This window comes from Trichogramma pretiosum, unplaced genomic scaffold, assembly GCF_000599845.2.
Source record: "Trichogramma pretiosum strain Unisexual culture from Peru unplaced genomic scaffold, Tpre_2.0 scaffold36, whole genome shotgun sequence".
In the NCBI taxonomy this organism is placed as follows: domain Eukaryota; kingdom Metazoa; phylum Arthropoda; class Insecta; order Hymenoptera; family Trichogrammatidae; genus Trichogramma; species Trichogramma pretiosum.
Window position 1 is genome coordinate 937190 of NW_019641685.1, and position 25211 is coordinate 962400.

The 25211-nt window shown below is 41.6% G+C and overlaps 1 protein-coding gene across 1 annotated transcript in view; it reads left to right on the top strand.

Annotated features, from left to right (window-relative positions):
* The window catches only part of LOC106659679, a 73126-nt gene extending 48221 nt beyond the window's left edge, over window positions 1–24905 (top strand). The window contains exons 2-15 of the mRNA XM_023461167.1: window positions 18510–18606; window positions 18678–19019; window positions 19101–19253; window positions 19335–19487; window positions 19559–19693; window positions 19774–20047; window positions 23327–23430; window positions 23512–23664; window positions 23746–23898; window positions 23970–24104; window positions 24187–24324; window positions 24396–24530; window positions 24611–24776; window positions 24877–24905. Of these exons, the coding sequence (XP_023316935.1) occupies window positions 18510–18606; window positions 18678–19019; window positions 19101–19253; window positions 19335–19487; window positions 19559–19693; window positions 19774–20047; window positions 23327–23430; window positions 23512–23664; window positions 23746–23898; window positions 23970–24104; window positions 24187–24324; window positions 24396–24530; window positions 24611–24776; window positions 24877–24905 (2167 nt within the window). The remainder of the gene's footprint in view (window positions 1–18509; window positions 18607–18677; window positions 19020–19100; window positions 19254–19334; window positions 19488–19558; window positions 19694–19773; window positions 20048–23326; window positions 23431–23511; window positions 23665–23745; window positions 23899–23969; window positions 24105–24186; window positions 24325–24395; window positions 24531–24610; window positions 24777–24876) is intronic.
* Window positions 24906–25211: the final 306 nt, after the last annotated feature.

The window sequence follows — 25211 nt, forward strand, 5'->3', positions numbered from 1 at the left end:
GATATAGTTAGTCATTCGTCAAAGAGAAGTCGTCGCGCGACGATATAATATAAAAGTTTTGTCGAAAACTTTCACTGCATCTTTTTTCTCCTCTTTTTATTATTATAGCTTGTGCGATAATATAAATTTTTTTCGCATACGCAGATTTAGCGCGTTATTGAGAAATCATATACGGCGTACATATATGCGATATACGAATTCTGGGTATGCCACTGCGCAAATACGCATAATAACTTATATGCACGCGCGCAATATGCAGGCGTATTACGTCTCTGTCTCGGCGGCGAATCGAGGATAATACGGCGACGCGATCGTCGTCGTACACACACATACCCGCAGTGCAGTTTATATATCGCGCGGCGACTTATATGCGCTATAAACCCGTGGCAGCAGTGGTGGCGACAACAACAACGCGCGACTTCGATATATTCGTATACATACTCGAACTGTATATATAAAGTCGATGATAAAAAAAAAGGATAACCGAAAGCGCATAAATCATATTAAAAGCTGCTTCGCTGAATATATTATAAATTGCTGCTGCTGCTGCCGTTGCTGTTACTGCTCTTAATACTCGTATTTATACGTATTATATTATTGTTTTGCATAATGCGCATACGGAGTATTGCTTTATCGAATTTGTACTCGCTCGACGCACTGGCATATAGCATTTAATACGTTTTAATTCCTATCTGTTTTTAAGTACACAGCTCGCGCAAGCGCCAATGAGCCGAGTGTTGTCTGCAGCGCAGTAATACACACACACTAGTATAGAAAGAAACATCATATCGCATTTCTCGATTGCACATTTTGTTCTTGCAGTCCTCAGCTGTATCATACGTGTTGTGTATTAAATGTCTCGTGCGAGTACCGACACGTACGGACGTGCCGGTGGCGCGCACGAGTTTTATAAAAAAGTCGTAATTGGCGCCGGCGCGGCTTTATAAGATAATTAATAAGAAAAAATATTTAAAAAAAGAAAAGAGTTTCACGCGATCCGCAGCTATGAATTCTTCGGTCTCACCTCGGATTTTCCTATATATACCTATACGTATTATGACGCGGCATAACCCTGAGACGCGCGCGTTACTCAACGCCGCAACGTTTTCTGCAATCCTGAATTGCTCGTTGTCGTCGTTGTTGTTGTTCCTGAAATTTCTCTCTCTCTTCTCTCCGGCTGATGAAGGAGTCCGATGTACTTTACAACGACGACGAGTGCGAGTGCGCGGCATATGCAGCCGAGAGCCGAGGTATGCGTATAATGCCTCGAAAATGAAAAAATATCGCGCTCGTCTCGTACAAAGCCCGCAGCAGCAGCAGCAGCCCAGCACTACATAATTAATTTAGCCGAGTCTTTTTTTCACCATTTACTGTATCGTCTCGCGCACACGTAATGTAGTGGCGTAATAAAGCACGGCTTCAGCCGCGCGCCCGCTCGTCCAACAATGAATTTTCGCAACTTTCGAAAAGCATTTTTTTCTCTTGCTTCTTCGTCTCGATCTCTTTGCTGCTGCTGTTGCTGTGGCCTCGCTCGCGTGCACTTTGGCCACGAATTCGCGAGCATGGCTCGTGACCGAAAACTTAATACTGTGTGAGTGAGAGAGAGAGAGGCAACTGGAACAATATGATTCATTCAAAAAATCCTCGAGCTTAGCGAGCAGCAGCAGCAACAGCAGGAAATTACGTGATGTAAACTTCACTTTCACCCCGGGGGCACTTTCCTTCATTAATCCGATAGACAATGTGTCTGTGTATGTGTATGTGTGCGCGTGCGTGAACTGAAAATTTTACGAGACATTAAATTGGTTCGTCTCAATTTTTGTTTTTCTGCGCTGCAAGCGCCGATAACTATGTAACTTTTACGAAATCGAAGCTTGGAAGCTTTAACCACAAACATAAATGTATTTATTGGCATTAAATATTGAATTTACATAGCCACTCATACATTACCTCTTGCAGATTTAGAGATGAAGGTACTTGCCATCTAGCGGTGGAGACTGGTTTTAATTGCAATTGAACTTTCATGATTATTTTTACGGTTTATGTAAGACGTTCGTGATTCGTATTCACTGTTAAAGGAGACACTCTCCTAATATACCCTACAAATGGTACTGAACAATTGCAGCAGACTTATACAATAATTTCTACTTTGCTACTTGTTGATTTACAAAAAAAGGTATACTCGCCACCTAGCGGTAGAAGTTAAAAGTGATATCATCAAGTCAAAGTGGCTGACAGCTGGTCTAAATTTTTTTGGAACAATCAAATTTTCACTCGTACAATGCCCTTAATATTTTTAACATAATTGTAACAGAATAATTACCTAAAACAAGTCTATCGGCATTAATGTTTAAATGATAACTTCTTGGTTATTATAGGCCATTACCGATGTTGAGCATTCTTACCGGGCGATGCAACGTTAACCTACATAAAAATAAGATTTTCCGTGTCTACGCGACATTATTCGCCGAATCATCGTAACGATCGATAAACGTCGATCAACCGGGTTCATCGGTACGTTCGAATTCACGGCATAGATTAAAAGAACTGGATCACATAATCATCGTCGTCACGAGGATGAGTAGGTAAATCTTCGTATACGGAGAACCGTTACACACAGGACCTCGACGTTCACCGGTCTAGAAATCGGCCGCAAGGTTCTTTTATGACGAAGTGTACGTATAGGCTATGTATGTAGAATGAAGAACAAAGCGCAGCCTACAGCTCACGGTACATACACACACAGCAGGGACGCGATTTCTTTGAGGTCGAGAAAATTTTTCATGACGTGCAGCAGCAGCAGCGCCTGCAACAATAATCCAAGAGAGTAAGGCCGCGCAGATGCGCCGGCGATCGCGTGTATGTGTGTGTGTGTGTGTGTTTTATATCGAGAACGCAAGTATATACGCGCTTTACATCGCGGCGAGAAAGCAAACCGCTTCGTTGTGTGTGTGCGCAGATAATATGCATGCATGCATGCACGTATGCTCTTCGTTTTCGAGTACACAGCGAGAGGACGGAAAATAGCTGTGCAGCAGCAGCAGCCTTGTAACTTCGCGGATTATGATTCGGCCCGAATTTCCAAGAGAAAGTTCTCGCTCTATGTGTATCTCTCTCTCCCGGGGACCGCCCGTGCGATTGACTATATATATATACGCTCTCCGTGGTGTATTGTGTAGTCACGACTTTGCCCAGGCAAAAGAGTATACCGTGTATGACGTTCAACATTCAACAACAGCAACTACAACAACAGCGATAATCCTTGTAGTATATAACTTTATGAGGAATTTACCGACTGTATATTACGAAGTTGGAGTCGGAGCGATTCGCGCGCTGCTACTGAAATAAGAAGAGGCCCACTTCTTCTTGAGCGCGCGAGCATATTTTCGTATCTCGGTCACTCGTACGCGAAAATATACGTATGCAACAACGAAGGGAGAAGCTTCTATCGTAGCGATATGCTCTCGGAAAGATGATTGACATTCAATTGCGAGCGCCGATCGGGTAGAAATTCTCAACATTTTATTTGTTTTGTTAATTTTATTTTATTAAAATTCGATCGTGCTTGTACTTAAGAATGAATCTACATAGGTCGAATTTATTTCTCAACGCAATAATGACCCTATGTTATGGGAGTACTTACTTTACGACTTGCAGATTTATGGTTTTACTCATCATCCAATGGCTAAGTTTTAAATTAGTATCATTGTATTTATATGATTCTTTTTACTTTACCACTTGCAGATTTACGGATCAATGTACTCGCCATCTAGTGGCGAAGGTTTAAATTAGCGTCATTCAACACAAAGAGGATGATCTAATTATAAATCATGTATATTTATATGATTCTTTTTATTTTACCACTTGCAGATTTACGGATAAATGTACTCGCCATCTAGTGGCGAACGTTTAAACTAGCATCATCGTATTTAATGTGGTTGAAAACCACTTGAATAGCCAGTAAAAATACGCTGAACATTTTAAACTATTTGAAATGATCGTCTTTGGTCATTTGGCCATCGTTCATCCAGGGATAATTATTAACATTTTCAGTCGATTACCAAACACTTTCCCGACAAATTATGCTGCCCGCCTAGAAAAACGAAACGTACATTACTCCATGCGATGTCATAAACTATCGTCCAACTGCTGCTCGTGGTTTCTCGTTACATTCAGCGCAATACGCGCGCATACATTTGCATAAATTCATCGGCCTTCCTATCATTTTTACGTCGAACGAATTTAATATATATCAATCGCGCATTTTATTTCGCGTCGATTACTCACACTCGCGCGGCTTTTCGCGATTCAAACGAGTAATTTGCCAAAATTTAATGGCGTATCTATTTCGCGCGGATTTATTCATTCATTTTTTGTTGTTGTGAATAAATCTCGATGTGTAATACGCACGCACATAGACTATATAGGCTGCAGCGATCGGCCGACCCACAGCTCCCGCGGCTAGCGCACACGAGATATATACATGCACAATCCTCGCAGAAGCCGATAAATTTTACTTTCGCAACTTGCGCGCGCGCCTGGCGTGTCACGCGCAATACACAGATTAATAATATATTTATAGATTTAAAATAAGAAGTAAAAAAAAATTGTTTTTAAAAAGAAGCAAAATCATGTACAGCTTCGGTGGTATTATGTAGCGCTGAGCTAACGGGTGCATATATGAACGCTACTAACTAGCCGCGCGTAAGATCGTCGAAAATAAAAAAAATCGTGCGATATAAAAGCTGCTACTACTACTAAAGCTTTATACCCATGTATAAAAATGACGAGCGGAATTTTGACAAGCTCGACGTTTCAAAGGTGCGATAAATATTAATCTCGCCAATGGGTTACGTATCGCATAGTATACCAACTACGTTACACACATAGCTTAAAACTTTCATGTTCGCTGCTGCTGCGGAATTAAGCGTTCCCAATTAACTTTATTGTGTTTAAGCAGCTCATTATTAATACCTTAAAATGTACATAATGGTCGTGCGCGGTGAAAACTTACATCATGTGCTGCTGCTGCTGTATGCTGCTAGTATACTAACGATAAATAACAATGAGGCAAGAGAGAAACGACAAGTTATCATAATACTACTATGGGCCCGCGCGTGTTCCTATACGCGCGGTGAAAATTTGATGTTCTACGAGCGATTTTTCTTGCGAAAATTTACCGAATTCATGGGGAAGAGAGATAGAGAGAACATAAACTGCAGCGTATTTTTAATGGAAATTTCGATCCTGAGATATATGCACATACATTTTCCGCGACACCGTCGTCGTGTATACGCACGCAACAGGTAGCTCGATGTACCGAAAATAAAAAAATATCGGTCGCGCCGTATATATAGTAGGTTTACGCACCTCTATATAATATATATAAAAATGCCGCGCACGCGATCTCGCAACGCAGCTACTCGAGTCGGGCAGAATCGCGTGCATTATTACGGGCTCGAGACAACTAAATTACAAAGCGCTGGACGCGATGCACACGTGCATATACTCATGTATAACGATCGTGAGTCGTCGATTTTCCTATCTATCTTTCTCTCTCTCGATGTTTCAATATGGCCGCAATAGTTCGGGGCCTGACCCCGTGTATGCGTCGATCTCACCATCGTGCCTAGCCATTACTTGTAATTAGTCTCCCGCGGAATGAATTTTCTATAAACGTATCCTAGACGAATAATAATCAGTACGGTGCAATGTGGGCACGCGATATTGCGTACGCAGCTCGCGTATATATACGTACGCCTCTCTGTATATTCGACATTATTACGGTACCCGTGTACATATACGTATTCACCGCACGAGTGCAAGGCCCCATATAGCCCCGGCCCCTTATGTTTTCTCTCTATATCCCGAGCCTCTGCAGTGGGCCTCCCATTGCATTTCTCTCTTTCTCCTAGCTTAAATTATCCCTCAACTCTCTCTCTCCCTTTTTCTTTTAGTATTTTGCGAGTTGTTGCTCTGTGTGTACGTGCCGCAATCGAATCCGCAGTTTGTGTGTATGTACGAGCTCGCAAAATTCAGGAAAATTAAACTCGCGGGGCTAATGCTCGCCACGTGCGCGCGCGTTATTTCCAGGAAGCGAAACGTACATAAATGCACCCATTCGTTCTCCCTCTCCCTCTTTCCTCGAGTGTTTTATATATTCCATAGTTTTCTATTCTATACAATACTGTTATATAGCTGTGCGCCATTGAATTCGTGTCCGAGATAATGCTCGGCAGCATAATCGGGTGTTGATATTTTCGTGATATTTACGAAAACGAGCGGCGATCTTCGAGAAAGAAAATTTTCACCATCCTTGACACAGTATATAAATCATACAAGTATAAGTAACCTGCAAGCACCATATAGTCAGCTTCGGCGAGTGAATTCAGCGCGTCGGACGCGGCGATGATGACTCGAGTCACGCGATGCGCGCCTCGAGAGACGACGACTATGGGCGCACAAAAGCCGTCAAAATTAATGGCAATTATGCAATTATTATATACACGAATACGTCGCGCGCGTAACTCGTTTGCAACTTGCGCTTCTTTGTGTCGGGGCGCGCACTGCAGCAAGCAACGCAAGCAGGCACACACACACACGCACACACACGTAATGCATAACGCGTTGTTTTATTAGGGGAAAGCGGGGCACGTAGACTCACCTAACTAAAATGCTCAATATAAAGTTTGTAATAAGAATAAATGAAAATTTAAACAGACCAATATCAAGATGAGAAGTCAATGAATACAATGCAATAGTCAAAAGTCATAATTTTTGCATATTAATTAAATGACAACCAAAATAAAGGAAGCGTTGAAATCAGTGCTTCTTGCCCCAGCGTGGGTAAGAGTAACTGGGGTGCGGGGCAAGAAGAGCGCACTAGAGAAGTAGGTTGCTCATGCTTGATACTGTCTGCGCGCACATTGTTAATAGACGTAATTTGTTTATAAACTAAAAAATTATGAAAAAAGTTGAATACATAAACATGTAAGTATAACTTTTTAGCTATGATTCAAATTTTTACAACACAAAATCTCTAAAATATTCAAAAAATTTTTTATTCGAAAAAAATCGAGTTTAAAGGATAATCCTCGAAATTTTCTGAGATGACCTTAGAAAATTAGATTTTCCGTAATTTCGGGAAATAAACAATCTTCTCCAAAAATATTGAAAAAATTTACGGATGTTTTTTAATTAATTATACAACTTATTTGTTCTATTTATTACTCAAATCAATCGTGTTTGCGATAAAAAATAATTGGATTTTTTGTATAAACAATTAACTTCGGGAATGCCGTTTTGCTAGAAAAAGCTAATTTGAAAGTCTGTGAAAATTTCTGAGATACAATTACACTATGACAAACTTTGATCATATTTATGGAATTTTTCATCGTAAAACTTTGAAAATCATTTCCAGTTTAAGTTTTGCAGAAATTTTTACTGCTTGTTTTGTTTAGATATTCATAGCTTTTTTACTACGTTTTTAATCCTAAATCTGAACCCGGGTTCGAAAAAGGCATTGAATTTCATACTATCATTGTGAAATTAATCGTTTTTGTATTGAGTTAATAATTGCGATCGGCGACGAGAAAAACAACAACACGGTAAATATGAGGTTAATTTTGAACGAAAAGTCAGCAGACCGCCGTCACGAATCGTCGTAATGCCTGGCGTACCGCGACACTAATGCCCCGCTTCAGACGCTACTCTTGCCCCATTAAGACATGTTTTTAAAAATTAAATATTTCATAAAATATTGCGATTAATGAAATTTTGAAAAAAGCCTTTTCATCGGGAAGACATGACTGTTCTTATGAAAAAAAAGCGGTAGCATAAAAAGCATTATCAAAAAAGATACAGAAGTGTGAAATAAGAAATTTTTGTAATAATTTTAGCGTATTTTTGTTTCGAGTTAAAATTAATAAAATAAACGTTTTTTCGCGTCGTTTTTGCATGCAATCGATAGTTACAAGTATATTTCAACAATAAGTGGTAAAAAAATTTATTTAAAAAATCATTATCATTGAAAAAAACAAGAAGTCGTATTACCCCGCAAGTTACACTTGCCCCGCTCTCCCCTATACATATATGGCTCGTCGGCCTTTGCAATTCGCGCGCGCGCCTTTGGAAAAATTCAAAACTCGAGAGAAGAGTTGCTTATTGTATTCTCGTGTATATTTTCTATACTGAAAAGCCTCGATCGATATAAGTACGAGTGCATACGTGCGGTGCGCGCCCGCGTCAATATGCATATAACGAGGATGGCTGCACGGAACGGAGCCTCGACCGTAGCGCATAAAATATCGCAGGTGCGGTCCTTAGCGCGCGACGCGTATATATATACGGACGTGAATTTCAGAAACACATCTCGAACGTGCATCGCATGATAATGTTATATATGTACGTATGTGACGACGATGCGAAATTCTAATTCCTTATTCATCGATGTTCATCGAGTGTCCGATTCGAGACCGGCAGCAGCAGCTGACGCGCGCGGCGAAGATGCCTAAAAAGGTGGATATAGATAGAACGAATGCCGCGAGTTTACTTTTTTTAAATAATTAGTATGGCATTAATTTTTCAATTTGAGAGATATACTCGATTAATAATGCCAAATTGCACTCCAGAAATCCTTCCTCCCAACAACACACAGATGCCGAACGCACGCAGTGACGAGGATAATCGACGAAACAATGAACGCGCGCCGAACGAATTCGCGTTGTCCTTCACGCGTGCGGCGGCGGTGGCAGCAGCAACAGTAATCTCGCGACTCGCACTCGTTTGTACAATGTATATCGGACAAGTCGAAACAGCTGTTATATGCCAATTGTTCGGCAATACATTATAACGTAGTACATGACACCCCTGAGCGTCAACTATATCGCACTTATATACAGGCTTGGCAATTGAAATATTACTCGGCTTGCATATTATATACTGCGTTAGAGAGAGAGACTGAGCGCGAATACATATCCGATAACCCCGCGAGCGTCGTCGTGCGTCGGAGTTTAGAGGTACGTATAGTATTATAATACAGGTATAATGTATATCTGTAACTGCAGCACACAGTCTGACGTAATTGCGCCGCGCGCAGGACTATGTACTATATGCATCACGCGTATCGCAAGCCGTGCTGCGTGTGCGTGCATACATCTAGGTATTAGTCGCGCGAAAGATTTTGCGGCGCGAGGAATTTTGCGCGATTAGCGGCGGCGGCCGCGGCAAATATTCCAGCACGTGTATGCATAAAAGGTACGTATATAAGCGCGGCTTACATTATACGTATCCGACACTCGCGCGGCTTATATATAGCTATATATATAATACGCGCACGATGTCGTCGTCGTCGTCGTCGTCCTCGTCGTGGCCGTCTTTGCTCGCTCTCGAGCCTTTAGCAAAAACAAAGCTGCGCACGTACGTACGTATATAATGCTCGTATAGTCGTACGTTTCTACATATGCGCGTGTTTTATTAATCGAGATAAGATTTAGAGAATAACATCTTGGTGGTGTTGCTGTGTATTATTATATACGTATATAGCTACAACAGCAGCAGCAACGCGCGAGGACGTGGGAGTCCTCTCTCGCTCTTACTCACTCACTCCCTCTCGGCGTGTATATAAGCATGCATGCACGAGTGCAGAGTCGTCGCCTCGAGCTCTCTCTCTCTCTCTCTCTGCGATGCGAGCGAGAGAGAAATTTTTATCCTCTCTCGTGCGATGCGCTGCACTTGCTTCGCGCGCGGCACAAAACTCTTTGTTGTTTTCCGATGGATGAAAAATCATCATCGCAGCGGCGGCGGCGTCGAAGGATTGATTTTCCACCTCGCGAGTTTAGCCATATTTTCTATATAGATATATACACGAGCTGTAGAGTAATACTTTCGATTGTGCATAATATATGTAATATATGTACACGGTGTAGGTACATGTGCTGCATTTGTGTGAAAACACATGCATGCGCAAGTTCGTAGCTGCTGCTGCTGCTGCACTCACTCGGCTCTCGGCTACAGCACACGCCCTATTGTTTTATATGCAGCGCATTATACACTTTTTAATGAGGCACATCGATATAACGTATTATGTTAATCTATAATGAAGCATGTTTTTCTAAGATTAGGCAAATATAAAAGTATACGGCTGCGAGCTGCGTTAAGTAGTGGTATATTCCATTGCCTTTATAGCGAAAAGCTCGGCACACATTATATTCGTGCGTTTTATTCAACTTGGCGAGTACACTGTGTAGGCCGCGAACCCGAGAGAGAGATACAGCGGCACAACGAAGGTTGCGATGCTGGTCAGATAACGTACGAAGCTTAGATTTCTATCTTTCCCTCACAGTCAAAGAAAAAATCAAATCGATCATTGTGTAGGTAGTCCGATGAGAAATTTCTTCTCTCAACGTCGAGAGTTGCAGCAAGTGCATATATATATAATTTCTATCTCGTTCCACGAAACGAGAGCAATTATACCTGCATCGAGTATATCTGTGCTCGCGCATTATATTTCGCAAATCGAAAAAACCCCAATTAGACTATCGACGCCTCGATGGACTCTTTAGCTCGAGATTTTCACACTCATACGCCGCGTCGTCGGTCGTATACACACACACACATACCTATTACACACAGCTCTGGCGTACGAAGGGTATATAAGATCAGAAAAATACCAGTTCTCTCTCCGCGCGCCGAGGCGATATGGCAATAAATCAGCCGCGTTATACCGAAGGCTCGCTCGCTTCGGCGATAAGAAGCAGTCTCAGCCGCACGAGACTCAGCCAAGGTATACCCTGGATATATGTATAATATAGTACGCGTGTACGCGTGTACGTACACGCGGCGATAAGCTGGATATACACTCGCATGCTAATTTCTCGTCAATCGACGAGTGCGCGATCGACGTTGGCTATACGAGGCGCGTCTCTCACACGCACGCGTGCAAATCGGCATAATTCGCGCGCAGTGCGCACACACATTGCTCATTAATTATTTTATATCTGTGTGTACGGTGGGCCCCGCGCGCCAAGAGAGAGAGAGAGAAGGAGTTTACACGGTTAACCAGACGTAATCTCGTATCGCGTTTGACTGAGGGAGAGAGAGACAGACACACACACACACACAGTGAGTGGTATATAACTATACATAATCGATCCTTTTTTACGTTTCGTACGCCGGCTCGGGGTGCTAATTGATTGGAACCGCGCGCGTACTTGAGCTCGGGTATAACTAAAGTTCTCGCACGCGATATACATTATATATATATAATATACCTTCCTTTCTGCCTTCGAACCAGTTTTGTAAAACTCGCACACATCCATACGCGATGCGTGTGTGTCTCTGTATATATAAACGCGTGTGCAAGTGCGAGAATGCGTTTTGTTGCAAAGGCACAAAAAACAACGTAAATATGCGCAGCGGCAGAAAACGGTCGTGATCGGCTGTGGAAAACTGCACTCGATACGTATAGCTTATTATTGCGTTCATTATATATCCGTCCGCACCGGCGGCGGGGAAGAAAACGCGTATTATATAAATGGAGACCTGCAGAGAGGATGTGATTGATCGCGCGAAATGGAAAATAGAGAAAATCGCTGCGCTGCGATCGCGTGGAACGCCGCGAGTATATAGTAGTACGTATGTAGGCTAGGATTATGTATGCAGCGCTCGGCTAAACAAATGCGACAGCCGAGGAAAGAAACAGAGAGAGAAGAGAAGAGAGAGAGATGAGAGAGAAAAAAGGAGTATACATTGCGATATATGCAGGCGAGAAACATAATATATAAAGAAGCTGCACTGCACATACCATATACTACTACTATACTCTCGAGCTCCTGCTTTAGCCGGGGCGCTAACGAGATTAATGCCCTCGCGCACGGCTCATCCTCGGTGGTGGTGGGGGCATCGCGGCTAATAACTGCACACACACACACACACACACACACATTGCGTACGTGTGTGCGTCCGTGTATATTATATTATAACCCGTGTATATATAATAACGAGAGCGAAAAAGCAGCGTAGCGGATGTGCACCGATCATCATCTATTATTTCGACGCTATAAATTAATTTGCGAAACTGCTTCTGTCGTACGTGTTGCTGCTGCGAATGCGATCGCTTTATACACGCGTAATACCCGGGCACGTATTATTATATAGGCTGCTGGTCGCTGTGTGACTTTGTGTATACGCGATGACAAGTGGTGACTTTATTATATTAGTTATGAATGTCGCAGCAGGCCGCGGCGCACAAACGATCCTATCGACGAATTAATTCGCCTCGATTTATAACATCCGCCGATAAGAGGCCCCGAGAAAAGCGCGTAATCGTCGTCGCGTGATAATAGCTGTACAATGTCGAAATCCCGCACACACATACACATACATGCGGGACATATATATGATACAGTACGAAAGACGTCGCTCGCTCAGCTCTCGGCGTACTGTAAGGCGTATTATGTATTACATAGACCCGAATTACTCGAGAGCGGAGTACGAGTTCGCACTCCTCCGGGCAGCGGCAGCTCGCGCCGCGCACACAATTAAATTGGATATGGCAATTCGACGATTACTCTCTCGCGCCCACGTCACCCGACAGCGCGCGCGAAAACAATGGAACGAATTTCTTTGCCTTTTATTTATTTTGTTTTTGTTTTTTTTTCACCTCTCGTTTTCGTGGCTGCAGCAGCAGCAGTAGTTCGGTGTTGCGCGACAAGCGCAGTGCCACTGACGCCACGGTTCTCACCCGAAAAAGTGAGAATGAGATTAGCGCGGATAAAATGATGTATGTAATACGTGGTGCATGTATGTATGTATGTATACGTAACGACAGCTTTCACTCTCGTTGTTACAGTTCCACATAAGTTCCCGGGAGAGAGAGCGAGTGAGCGAGTGCAGTTCTCTGCAGCCATGTATAGAGTCCAATTCGGCTTTTGATTTATACCTAATCAGCTGCGGATGCTGGTAACGTCTTGGAAAACAGAGACAAAGGTGTGTTGGGTGTAACACGAAGTTGTATTATCAGAAGAATTCGGTTTCTTTCAAAGTCCAAGGCATTCTTTAATTACGAAACGATAGAGAGACAATAATTTTATAATTTTTTGACTTTTCCACTTGCAGATTTGAACTCGAAGGGGTACTCGCCATCTAGCGGCGAAGACTGGCTTTAATTTTGATCAAATTCACATCATTCTTTGAGCATTTAACTTTTGAAGCGTTAACTTTCAACGAAGAATTCAAGTAAAAGTACTCCGAATAAAATGAAGCATCGGTTGATTTAATTTCAATTTTACGTTATAAATCTGCATTAAAGTTAAAGGTTTTTTTTCTAAAGAGATACGAAATCAAGGAATGTCAAGGAATGCACGCGGACGAGACAAGTTGATTTCGTTTCGGGCGCATAATGCGTAGTTGTGCAGCAGCAGCAACAGCTTAAAACATCCCGGGACTTGATGGTTATTACAAAAGAAACGTATAAGCGGAGGGCTCGTAGGAGGGAGCCGTTGTCACGGATAATTACGCAATAGCGTCTCTCTCTCTTTTGCAGCAGCAGCAGCGAGCATATCAGCTGGCCCGGTGGGTCACGCGCGTTTCATCGTGTGCATGTAAACATTATAAAAGTGGCGCTCCGGCAATTTTCGGGACCCACCAAGGGATATTACACACACACACGTATACGCGCGTTTTTATGCGGGCAATTCTAATTCACGAAAACCTGTAATCATTGCGAGCTGCAGTGGCGGCGGCGGCGTCGGTGAGCCGTTGTACCGTTGATTTGCTCGTTTTTCGTTTTATATCCATACGCAGCGCAGCGACTGCTGCTGCGGCAGAGGTGATATGGTGGTGGTGGTGTGGCGTCAGTGACGCCCAGGCATATAGTAGCACACACGGGTATATATAGCACCGCTGCAGACTTGGAAGTGAGAAGTGCAAACGGCAAACGATTTAATTACAGTCGACAACGCGCACGGTTCGGCTGTGTTTATATTATATCCGAATATACATACGGTGGTGTCGGCGGCGGCGGCTTGCCGGGGCCTTAATTATAGACCTAATGTCGACACAATAGACGAGGTGCGTAAAACTGCGCGCCTGCATGAAAAACGCATGTGCTGCATATCATCATCATCATCAACACCTCGACGAAAGTCTGCCGTACGCAGCAACTTTTCATCCGCTGCTTTCTTTCAGCTGGCGCGCGCGCGCGGTTTTAGCCCATTTTTTTTTTTTTTTTTTTATTTAAAATATATATAAAGCGATTGTGTGCGCCGCGCGCGACCATCGTGCCTCCGAGCGCTGCAAAGTGTCGGGGGGCCGGGGCTCGATGATGCGCGCTCGAGCGCGAGCACGTGTGCATTATAACGCAGCCGATGCTCGTTGGGTTTTTTAAAACGACCAGCGCCGTGCAGCGCGTTGCAGCGGACAGGCCCTTTGATCGACGTTTTCACACTTCTCCGCCGCGAGATAGCTGTCTGTCAAATTCACACAAACACACCGGCCGGCCGGGAGCGTTGAAAAATTATAGAAAACAATGCGCAGTTAAAAAGAAGGAGGTGATTAAAAGATTATAGACTCTTTCGGGGATTAACGATTCGCTGACTGATGGCGCGCGCGTTAGCAATAACCAGCTGTCGAATCGGAGTCGACGCATAAAATGCTCGAAAATCAATTTTGGATATTCCACGGTAATAGGTGGCCCTCCTCTCATATATATATACAACGTATATTATACCGAGTGTGGTCTCGCGCGAAACGTGTCCACTCCGAAAATTGAGGCAAAAATCTCGAGTCCGAAAATGTATACGCGTCGAGAGTCGCGGCGACGGCACAGGGAGAAGGTAGAAAACAAAGAGGAAAGCTGAGGAGAGTAAGAGAGATAGCGAGGGCTAAAGGAACACACAGAGCCAAAGGAGAGGCGGCGAGATTTGGTCTCTCTCTCTCTCTCTCTCTCGATTCTCACGCTCTTTCTGCGCGCCGTTACTGAGGGCGCGAGCTGTAGATATGCTCTCTCTCTCTCTCTCTCTCTCTCTCTCTCTCTCTACACGCCGCTGCTGCTGCAGTATTAGGGCGAGGAGGGAGAGTGACTCGACGACGCCGGGCCATTGCCGCGCGCAGTTATATGCACTGCACAGCTCTGCTGCCGCCGCCTCAGCAGTAAACAATCGCGTTTTCGAGGGTCCTTTCCGGTCTCGCTGCGCTATACTATTTGCTCCTCGGCTCTGCTCCGCTGCAGCAGCGTCGCTTATATGTACGCGTGTGTGTGTGTGTACTCTTCTCGGTCTCCTCTTTTTTTCCGACTAATCTCGGATAATGGATAATCGCGAGGCATGCGGCGGCCCGTGTACGTATATGCAGGCATAGACGTATATTTTGACGACTGCGGCAGCCTCGAAGCTCGTCCCTTCGGTGCAGCGGCCGGCCGGCGGCGCGCATAAACGTACGGTACGAGTATATAACTAGCGGCTGCTCTCTGGGGGTCGCGTCGACGAAACAGAGAGAGCCCAAAAGCCAAACGAAAGCGCATTCCTACCTCCGCCGAACATATGCAGTCTCCGCTTCTCTCTCTCTCTCTTCGTTTCGTTATTTCCCTTTGTTTATCTGTCTGTCTTCCATAATGCAAGCGTACGTATATAGCTGGGGCTGCATTTTGTTATTTTCGTTTTTGCCTCTTGCGCTAAATGCTCAGCGCGTCATTTAAATATCGGGCCGTCCTGCTCAGAGCTTCGGACTTCTAGAACCGAGCGAGGCTCTGTTATTTGAGCATACGAGCTTGGCCCATCGTACGAATACGAATGCGCACCACCGAGGTATTGGACCTATCTCCGAGCCCATTCCTATTTCGTTTCATTACACACTTCCCTCCTCGCGAAGCAGCGGAGCAATGGGAGTAGAGCGAGTGCATACATTGTATAACACATACGTGCGCGCACAGGACTCTTTAACTGCTATATGGTCTTTTGCTCGAACTGCAACTATACTTGGAATTATACACACCGGCTCTTACCGCGAATTTCGATTCTGTCTGGGCATTTTTCTATGTCTGTCCGCTACATATACACGTGAATCTCTCTCTTTCTCTTTCTCCTTTCGTCCGTAGCTTCTACTCTCTAGATTTCCCTCGTTCTTTTCGAATTCTACACCGTGCGCCCGGCTACCGATTTATTACCCTCGCTAGTCGTGTGCGCTCCGACCACACGCTTATTGCACGTTGCGTGATGAGCGCAAGAAAGAGGCACACGAGAGAGACATAATACAATGCGGAGAGGGCACGAAATTGATGGTTTATTTAAAAGCCCGAGCAGCAGCAGCAGCGTAGCGATCAGCGCGCGTCAGCTGAGAGTAGTAGATAGTAGTAGTAGTAGTCGTCGAACGTTTCGTGTCACTACTCCACCCTTGCGCGTCTACTTCGACTCCACTCGCACACGAATCTCGGTTATGCGCTGCCAACGCTATGTTATTTGCGACGCAGAAAAGGAGAATAGCCGCGCGAAATAATGGTAAAGGGCAGCAAAAGCAAAGGGCACGCTCACACACGGGAAATTACCAAAAATCTCGGATAATAGCGAGAGATGAGCTACCATTGAAAAAGGCTGCGCACCTATGCTCGCTGGTCTACACAAACACACAGCATACATATTCTGGAATTCGGTTGCTAATAAGGAGCACCCTTTATGCGCGCTGTGCACGAGCAGCAGCTCGAGCCAACACGCACCGACTCGAGAAGGACGAACGGAGAATGCGGACTATTTTTGGATTCCTTCGTGTCTCTCTGACAGTATGCCAGGGTACGTATACATACATAAGTGCAATAGAGGTACAACGCACACTGATGTATGGTCGCTGCAATCTGCGCGTAGTCCGTAGCCGATTATTGGTAGAGGAGAGACTGTGGTAAAACACGATGTATTGAACGAAATTTTGTAACTGCTTTCGAAATTAAGGGCTTTTGTCTTTTCTCTCGTTCTGATCGTTCTTCTCTTTTACTTATACGTAAGTATTGAGTGTGTGTATGTGTGCACTGTCCAGGGCCTGTATCCAAATCTTTGCTTTAACCGCGAGAAATAATCGTGTCTCGCGATAATATAATGCAACTCGTTTCCTATTTTCACGCCTTGTGTTTTTTCTGCTCTCTCTCTCTCTCTCTCTCTCTCTCTCTCTCTCTCTCGTGTGTCTCATTGTGGATCGATAAAACCGTATCCCGTATCAATGTGCTTCATGCGTTGGTGCACTCTATATAAACTTCGGCTCCAAAATGTATATAAATGTAAGCATTTCGAATGGAAGTGAAATGAAAACACTGGATTCTTTTTTAATCTAAGCACATTAATGCATTTTTTGCTTCCTCGTTTTTTCAAAAATTTTCAAAAATGAAATACAAACTTTCCCTTTCATAATCAAACCCTTTCATTGATATAATGTTTTATGAAGAAGCTCTTTGCCAATAAATTGGCAGAGGTTTTTCATTTCGAAGCGCGTGACTAATGCCTCGTCTACGCGCAAAAACGGGTGCACGATACGTGCGCGCGCGTTCCACCGAATCTTATTTTTATCATATTAGCATGAACCTGCCCCGTGTCTTTCGAGGCCGGGAGCAGGATCGCTTAATTATGAATTTGACGTAATAATAAAGTTCATAGTCGTTCTTAAAGCAGCTTGATCATTTTTCACAGTATTTTTTCGATGAGTGTGATAATTACATTTGTGACCCTTTGACAAGTGCAACGAATCGGACTTTATTTTTTGGATTAAAGGATAAAAGTCCGAAAAAGTTTCCTTCGACTTCACGTATGATTCAACGTATCATTTTGATTCGAGCGTATACCAAATAGCTTTCTCTATGAGGGAGCAAAATTTTACGAAATAAAAGTTAATACTAAAATTAAAAGTAGTTGGCGTTCTGCGATGGGGCGTTGTTTCTGTACGAGCAAGAGCTTTTGTTGCCCGACTTTGCCCGAATTTTGAGCTCTAGCTGCAGCTCATTTTTCGGCTGGATCGTCCGTCTTACAACCGAAACTTATTTAACTGACCACAAAAGTATCTACGAATTATTATATCAAATTTTTAACATTTTCATTCATTTCTTTATTTAAACATCATCACCAGTTTGTGAAAAACAAGAATACTTTTCTTATTATAAAATTACATTTTTGGAATATTAATTAAAATGCGCATAATTATTAGTTGAGGTATTATTGTGTGCTGAGAGAATGATATTTTCATTACGATCTCGGTATAATTTTGTTGTTTACATGTCAGTAGCTACTCATCGTTGTACAAAACTGTTTACGCTCAGTCGCTATTAATCATTTCCTGCTGTAAGAAGTGTTTACAATAATATCCGTTCAAGTCTATAGGTGAAAATAAGACTCGGTGTTGGCTACTCGAGGCATCTAATTTTGAATAATTCCAAGATAAATTATTGTAACGAAGCGATGGAAAGCAGAAAGGATTTAGTTAGGTATACACTTTTTCATGCTTGCCAAAGATATATTTTTAAACGATCGTTTCTTTAGCATTAAAGAGGAGCCTCGTGACAATTGGGAAGATGTTGCCAACGAGAGTGTCGAACCGGGGGTCTCGGTCAAAACCGAAAACTCTGATGAATCATCGGTAAGATCTATCTTTTGAAATTATGATCAGATTTGCTCCATAAAAAAACTATAACACAATTTTAATTTTAGGCAAATCCCACCAATGACTGTATTTCGTCGCAGCAGAAGGAAGATGAGGATATTCTGATAGATTGCGAGAGCGTATTGGTAAAACAGGAACATAAGCCCTCATTGACGACCATCTGCCAACCTACTGTAAAGGAAGAAGATCCAACAAATGACTCGAATGGAAAAAGGCTTACAATTTTAATTAAAAAAGGATTCGATTATGAGAAGAACCATCGATTTACCATTGGGGAAGAATCGAATTTAACAAGACAAATAGAAACGACGAATAAGGACGATGGATCACATGAATTAGAAATTTGCAAAACCGAAAACTCTGATGAATCATCGACGAATGAATCATCGGTAAGATCTATCTTTTGAATTTATGTTCGGATTTCCACCATGAAAAAACTATAAACAATTTTAAACTCGATGCCGTTACAGGATGGAATTTCGATCGAATTGGAGACCGAAAATGTAAAACTTGAACCTAAGCCCTCATTGACGACCATCTGCCAAGCTACTGTAAAGGAGGAAAATCCGGGGTTCTCGGTGAAAACTGAAAAATCTGATGAATCATCGACGAGTGAATCATCGGTAAGATCTATCTTTTGAATTTATGTTCGGATTTCCACCATGAAAAAACTATAAACAATTTTAAACTCGATGCCGTTACAGGATGAAATTTCGATCGAATTGGAGACCGAAAATGTAAAACTTGAACCAAAGCCCTCATTGACGACCATCTGCCAAGCTACTGTAAAGAAGGAAAATCCGGGGTTCTCGGTGAAAACTGAAAAATCTGATAAATCATCGACGAGTGAATCATCGGTAAGATCTATCTTTTGAATTTATATTCGAATTTACACCATGAAAAAACTATAACACAATTTTAATTTTAGGCAAATCCCACTAATGACTCTACGATGGAAGAGGAGCCTCGTGACAATTGCGAAGATGTAGCCGACGTGAGTGTCGATCTGGCGTTCTCGGTGAAAACTGAAAACTCTGATGAATCATCGACGAATGAATCATCGGTAAGATCTATCTTTTGAATTTATGTTCGGATTTTCACCATGAAAAACTATAAACAATTTTAAACTCGATGCCGTTACAGGATGAAATTTCGATCGAATTGGAGACCGAAAATGTAAAACTTGAACCTAAGCCCTCATCAACGAACATCTGCCAAACTACTGTTAAGGAAGAAAATCCAACAAATGACTTGAATGGGAAAAGGCTTACAATTTTAATAAAAAAAGGATTCAATTACGATAGTAATCGTAAATTTACCGGAGAAGAAGTGACTTCAACAAGCCAAATGAAAACGACACATAAGGGCATTGGACCACTTGAATGTGAAATTTGTCATAAATCATTTTCACTTAAAGGTAATCTAAATAAACACATACGTTTAGTCCATGGTCAGAGCAAACCTTTTGAATGTGAAATTTGTCACAAATCATTTGGAGAAAAACAACACCTTAAAACTCACATGAATTCAGTACATAATAAGAGCAAACCCTTTGAATGTGAAATTTGTCACAAATCATTTGGACAAAAAAGTACCCTCAAAACTCACGTAAATGCAGTACATGATGGCAGCAAACCCTTTGAGTGTGAGATTTGTCACAAATCATTTTCATCCAAGGGTGATCTAAATAGACATACAAGGACAGTACACGATCGTAGCAAACCTTTTGAGTGTGAGTTTTGTCACAAAGCATTTGGACTAAAAAGTGACCATAAAAAACATATAAGTGTAGTACATAATCGGAGCAAGCCCTTCGAGTGTGACATTTGTCACAAATCATTTAATGAAAAGAATAACCTCAATAAACACATAAATGTAGTACATTTTCTCAGTAAACCCTTCGAGTGTGAGTTTTGTCACAAAGCATTTGGACTAAAAGGTGACCTTAAAAAACATATAAGTGCAGTACATAATCGGATCAAACCCTTCGAGTGTGACATTTGTCACAAATCATTTGGAGAAAAGAATAACCTCAATAGACACATAAATGTAGTACATTTTCTTAGTAAACCATTCGAGTGTGAGTTTTGTCACAAAGCATTTGGACTAAAAGGTGACCTTAAAAGACATATAAGTGCAGTACATAATCGGATAAAACCCTTCGAGTGTGACATTTGTCACAAATCATTTGGACGAAAAGGTGACCTCGCCGCTCATATCAAGGGAGTACATCTTCGGAGCAAACCCTTTGAGTGTAATATTTGTCACCAGTCATTTGAATACAAGGGTGACCTCGAAAAGCACATAACAACAGTACATAACGGTAGCAAACCCTTTGAGTGTGAGATTTGTAATCACTCATTTGGACGCAATAGTCATCTCAAGAGACACATCAAAACAGTACATAACGGTAGCAAACCCTTTGAGTGTGAGATTTGTAATCACTCATTTGGACGCAATTGTCATCTCAAGAGACACATCAAAACAGTACATCTTCGGAGTTAACCCTTTGAGTGTGAAATTTGTCACAAATCATTTGGATACCCTAGTGTACTCAAATCTCACGTAAAGTCAGCTTATGAACAGAGAAAATCTGAATGTTAGACTTGTCACAGGTCATTTAGCGGCAAGAAGCGTCTCGAAAATCACATTAATGCAGTACATAAGGAAAACAAACCTTAGAAGTATGAAATTGATTTAATATTGTAATCAAACGGGTTATACGCTATGTAATTTTAGACAACCATTGTCATGAACAATAAAGCTTTTCAAACTGTTATTCATTCAATATAAGTATAAAAATGAAAAATGACGGAAAATATGCTCATCAAAATTTCGAGCTTTGACTCGTCGTCGCGAAACAAATACGATACAAATCTTTGCTGGTTATAGATGCTCGATGATCGTGTTGCAGCGAAGAATCGGCGAACGATATCGCGTCAGCTCCAAGAGTTGACTCCAAGCAATTGACATTGTATCATAGCAGACGAGAGAGAGAGAGAGAGAGAGAGAGACGGAGATTATAAACGACGCTGCCGGTATAAAGAAGTTTCGCTTCGGAAGCCTTTTTTCTCGCGAAATACATTTGCATTATCAATATGCAATGCTTTCGAAATTAAGGGCTTTTGTCTTTTCTCTCGTTCTGATCGTTCTTCTCTTTTACTTATACGTAAGCATTGTGTGTGTGTGTGTATGTGTGCACTGTGCAGGGCCTGTATCCAAATCTTTGCTTTAACCGCGAGAAATAATCGTGTCTCGCGATAATATAATGCAACTCGTTTCCTATTTTCACGCCTTGTGTTTTTTCTGCTCTCTCTCTCTCTCTCTCTCTCTCTCTCTCGTGTGTCTCATTGTGGATCGATAAAACCGTATCCCGTATCGATGTGCTTCATGCGTTGGTGCACTCGATATAAACTTCGGCTCCAAAATGTATATAAATGTAAGCATTTCGAATGGAAGTGAAATGAAAACACTGGATTCTTTTTTAATCTAAGCACATTAATGCATTTTTTGCTTCCTCGTTTTTTCAAAAATTTTCAAAAATGAAATACAAATTTTCCCTTTAATAATCAAACCCTTTCATTGATATAATTTTTTATGAAGAAGCTCTTTGCCAATAAATTGGCAGAGGTTTTTCATTTCGAAGCGCGTGACTAATGCCTCGTCTACGAGGAAAAACGGGTGCACGATACGTGCCCGCGCGTTCCACCGAATCTTATTTTTATCATATTAGCATGAACCTGCCCCGTGTCTTTCGAGGCCGGGAGCAGGATCGCTTAATTATGAATTTGACGTAATAATAAAGTTCATAGTCGTTCTTAAAGCAGCTTGATCATTTTTCACAGTATTTTTTCGATGAGTGTGATAATTACATTTGTGACCCTTTGACAAGTGCAACGAATCGGACTTTATTTTTTGGATTAAAGGATAAAAGTCCGAAAAAGTTTCCTTCGACTTCACGTATGATTCAACGTATCATTTTGATTCGAGCGTATACCAAATAGCTTTCTCTATGAGGGAGCAAAATTTTACGAAATAAAAGTTAATACTAAAATTAAAAGTAGTTGGCGTTCTGCGATGGGGCGTTGTTTCTGTACGAGCAAGAGCTTTTGTTGCCCGACTTTGCCCGAATTTTGAGCTCTAGCTGCAGCTCATTTTTCGGCTGGATCGTCCGTCTTACAACCGAAACTTATTTAACTGACCACAAAAGTATCTACGAATTATTATATCAAATTTTTAACATTTTCATTCATTTCTTTATTTAAACATCATCACCAGTTTGTGAAAAACAAGAATACTTTTCTTATTATAAAATTACATTTTTGGAATATTAATTAAAATGCGCATAATTATTAGTTGAGGTATTATTGTGTGCTGAGAGAATGATATTTTCATTACGATCTCGGTATAATTTTGTTGTTTACATGTCAGTAGCTACTCATCGTTGTACAAAACTGTTTACGCTCAGTCGCTATTAATCATTTCCTGCTGTAAGAAGTGTTTACAATAATATCCGTTCAAGTCTATAGGTGAAAATAAGACTCGGTGTTGGCTACTCGAGGCATCTAATTTTGAATAATTCCAAGATAAATTATTGTAACGAAGCGATGGAAAGCAGAAAGGATTTAGTTAGGTATACACTTTTTCATGCTTGCCAAAGATATATTTTTAAACGATCGTTTCTTTAGCATTAAAGAGGAGCCTCGTGACAATTGGGAAGATGTTGCCAACGAGAGTGTCGAACCGGGGGTCTCGGTCAAAACCGAAAACTCTGATGAATCATCGACGAATGAATCATCGGTAAGATCTATCTTTTGAATTTATATTCGGATTTCCACCATGAAAAAACTATAAACAATTTTAAACTCGATGCCGTTACAGGATGAAATTTCGATCGAATTGGAGACCGAAAATGTAAAACTTGAACCTAAGCCCTCATTGACGACCATCTGCCAAGCTACTGTAAAGGAGGAAAATCCGGGGTTCTCGGTGAAAACTGAAAAATCTGATGAATCATCGACGAGTGAATCATCGGTAAGATCTATCTTTTGAATTTATGTTCGGATTTCCACCATGAAAAAACTATAAACAATTTTAAACTCGATGCCGTTACAGGATGGAATTTCGATCGAATTGGAGACCGAAAATGTAAAACTTGAACCTAAGCCCTCATTGACGACCATCTGCCAAGCTGCTGTAAAGGAGGAAAATCCGGGGTTCTCGGTGAAAACTGAAAACTCTGATGAATCATCGACGACTGAATCATCGGTAAGATCTATCTTTTGAATTTATATTCGGATTTACACCATAAAAAAACTATAACACAATTTTAATTTTAGGCTAATCCCACTAATGACTCTATGATGAAAGAGGAGCCTCGTGACAATTGCGAAGATGTAGCCGACGTGAGTGTTGATCCGGGGTTCTTGGTGAAAACTGAAAACTCTGAAGAATCATCGTCGAATGAGTCATTGGTGAGTCCATTTTTCGAAATTATGTTCGGATTTCCACCATGAAAAAACTATAAACAATTTTAAAGACTCGATTCTGTTACAGGATGAAATTTCGATCGAATTGGAGACCGAAAATGTAAAACTTGAACCTAAGCCCTCATTGACGACCATCTGCCAAGCTGCTGTAAAGGAGGAAAATCCGGGGTTCTCGGTGAAAACTGAAAAATCTGATGAATCATCGGTAAGATCTATCTTTTGAATTTATATTCGGATTTACACTATGAAAAAACTATAACACAATTTTAATTTTAGGCAAATCCCACTAATGACTCTACGATGGAAGAGGAGCTTCGTGACAATTGGGAAGATGTAGCCGACGTGAGTGTCGATCTGGCGTTCTCGGTGAAAACTGAAAACTCTGATGAATCATCGACGAATGAATCATCGGTAAGATCTATCTTTTGAATTTATGTTCGGATTTTCACCATGAAAAACTATAAACAATTTTAAACTCGATGCCGTTACAGGATGAAATTTCGATCGAATTGGAGACCGAAAATGTAAAACTTGAACCTAAGCCCTCATCAACGAACATCTGCCAAACTACTGTTAAGGAAGAAAATCCAACAAATGACTTGAATGGGAAAAGGCTTACAATTTTAATAAAAAAAGGATTCAATTACGATAGTAATCGTAAATTTACCGGAGAAGAAGCGACTTCAACAAGCCAAATGAAAACGACACATAAGGGCATTGGATCACTTGAATGTGAAATTTGTCATAAATCATTTAGAAAACCAAGTGTACTTAAAGCGCACGTGAATCAAGTACATGATAAAATCAAACCTTTCCAGTGTGAAATTTGTCACAAATCATTTGGACAAAAACAACACCTCAAAAATCACGTGAATGCAGTACATAATCAGAGCAAACCCTTTGAGTGTGAGATTTGTCACAAATCATTTTCATGCAAGGGTGATCTAAATAAACATACAAGGACAGTACATCCAATCAAAAGACAAGGACAATACGATCGTAGTAAACCTTTTGAGTGTGAGTTTTGTCACAAAGCATTTGGACTAAAAAGTAACCATAAAAAACATATAAGTGTAGTACATAATCGGAGCA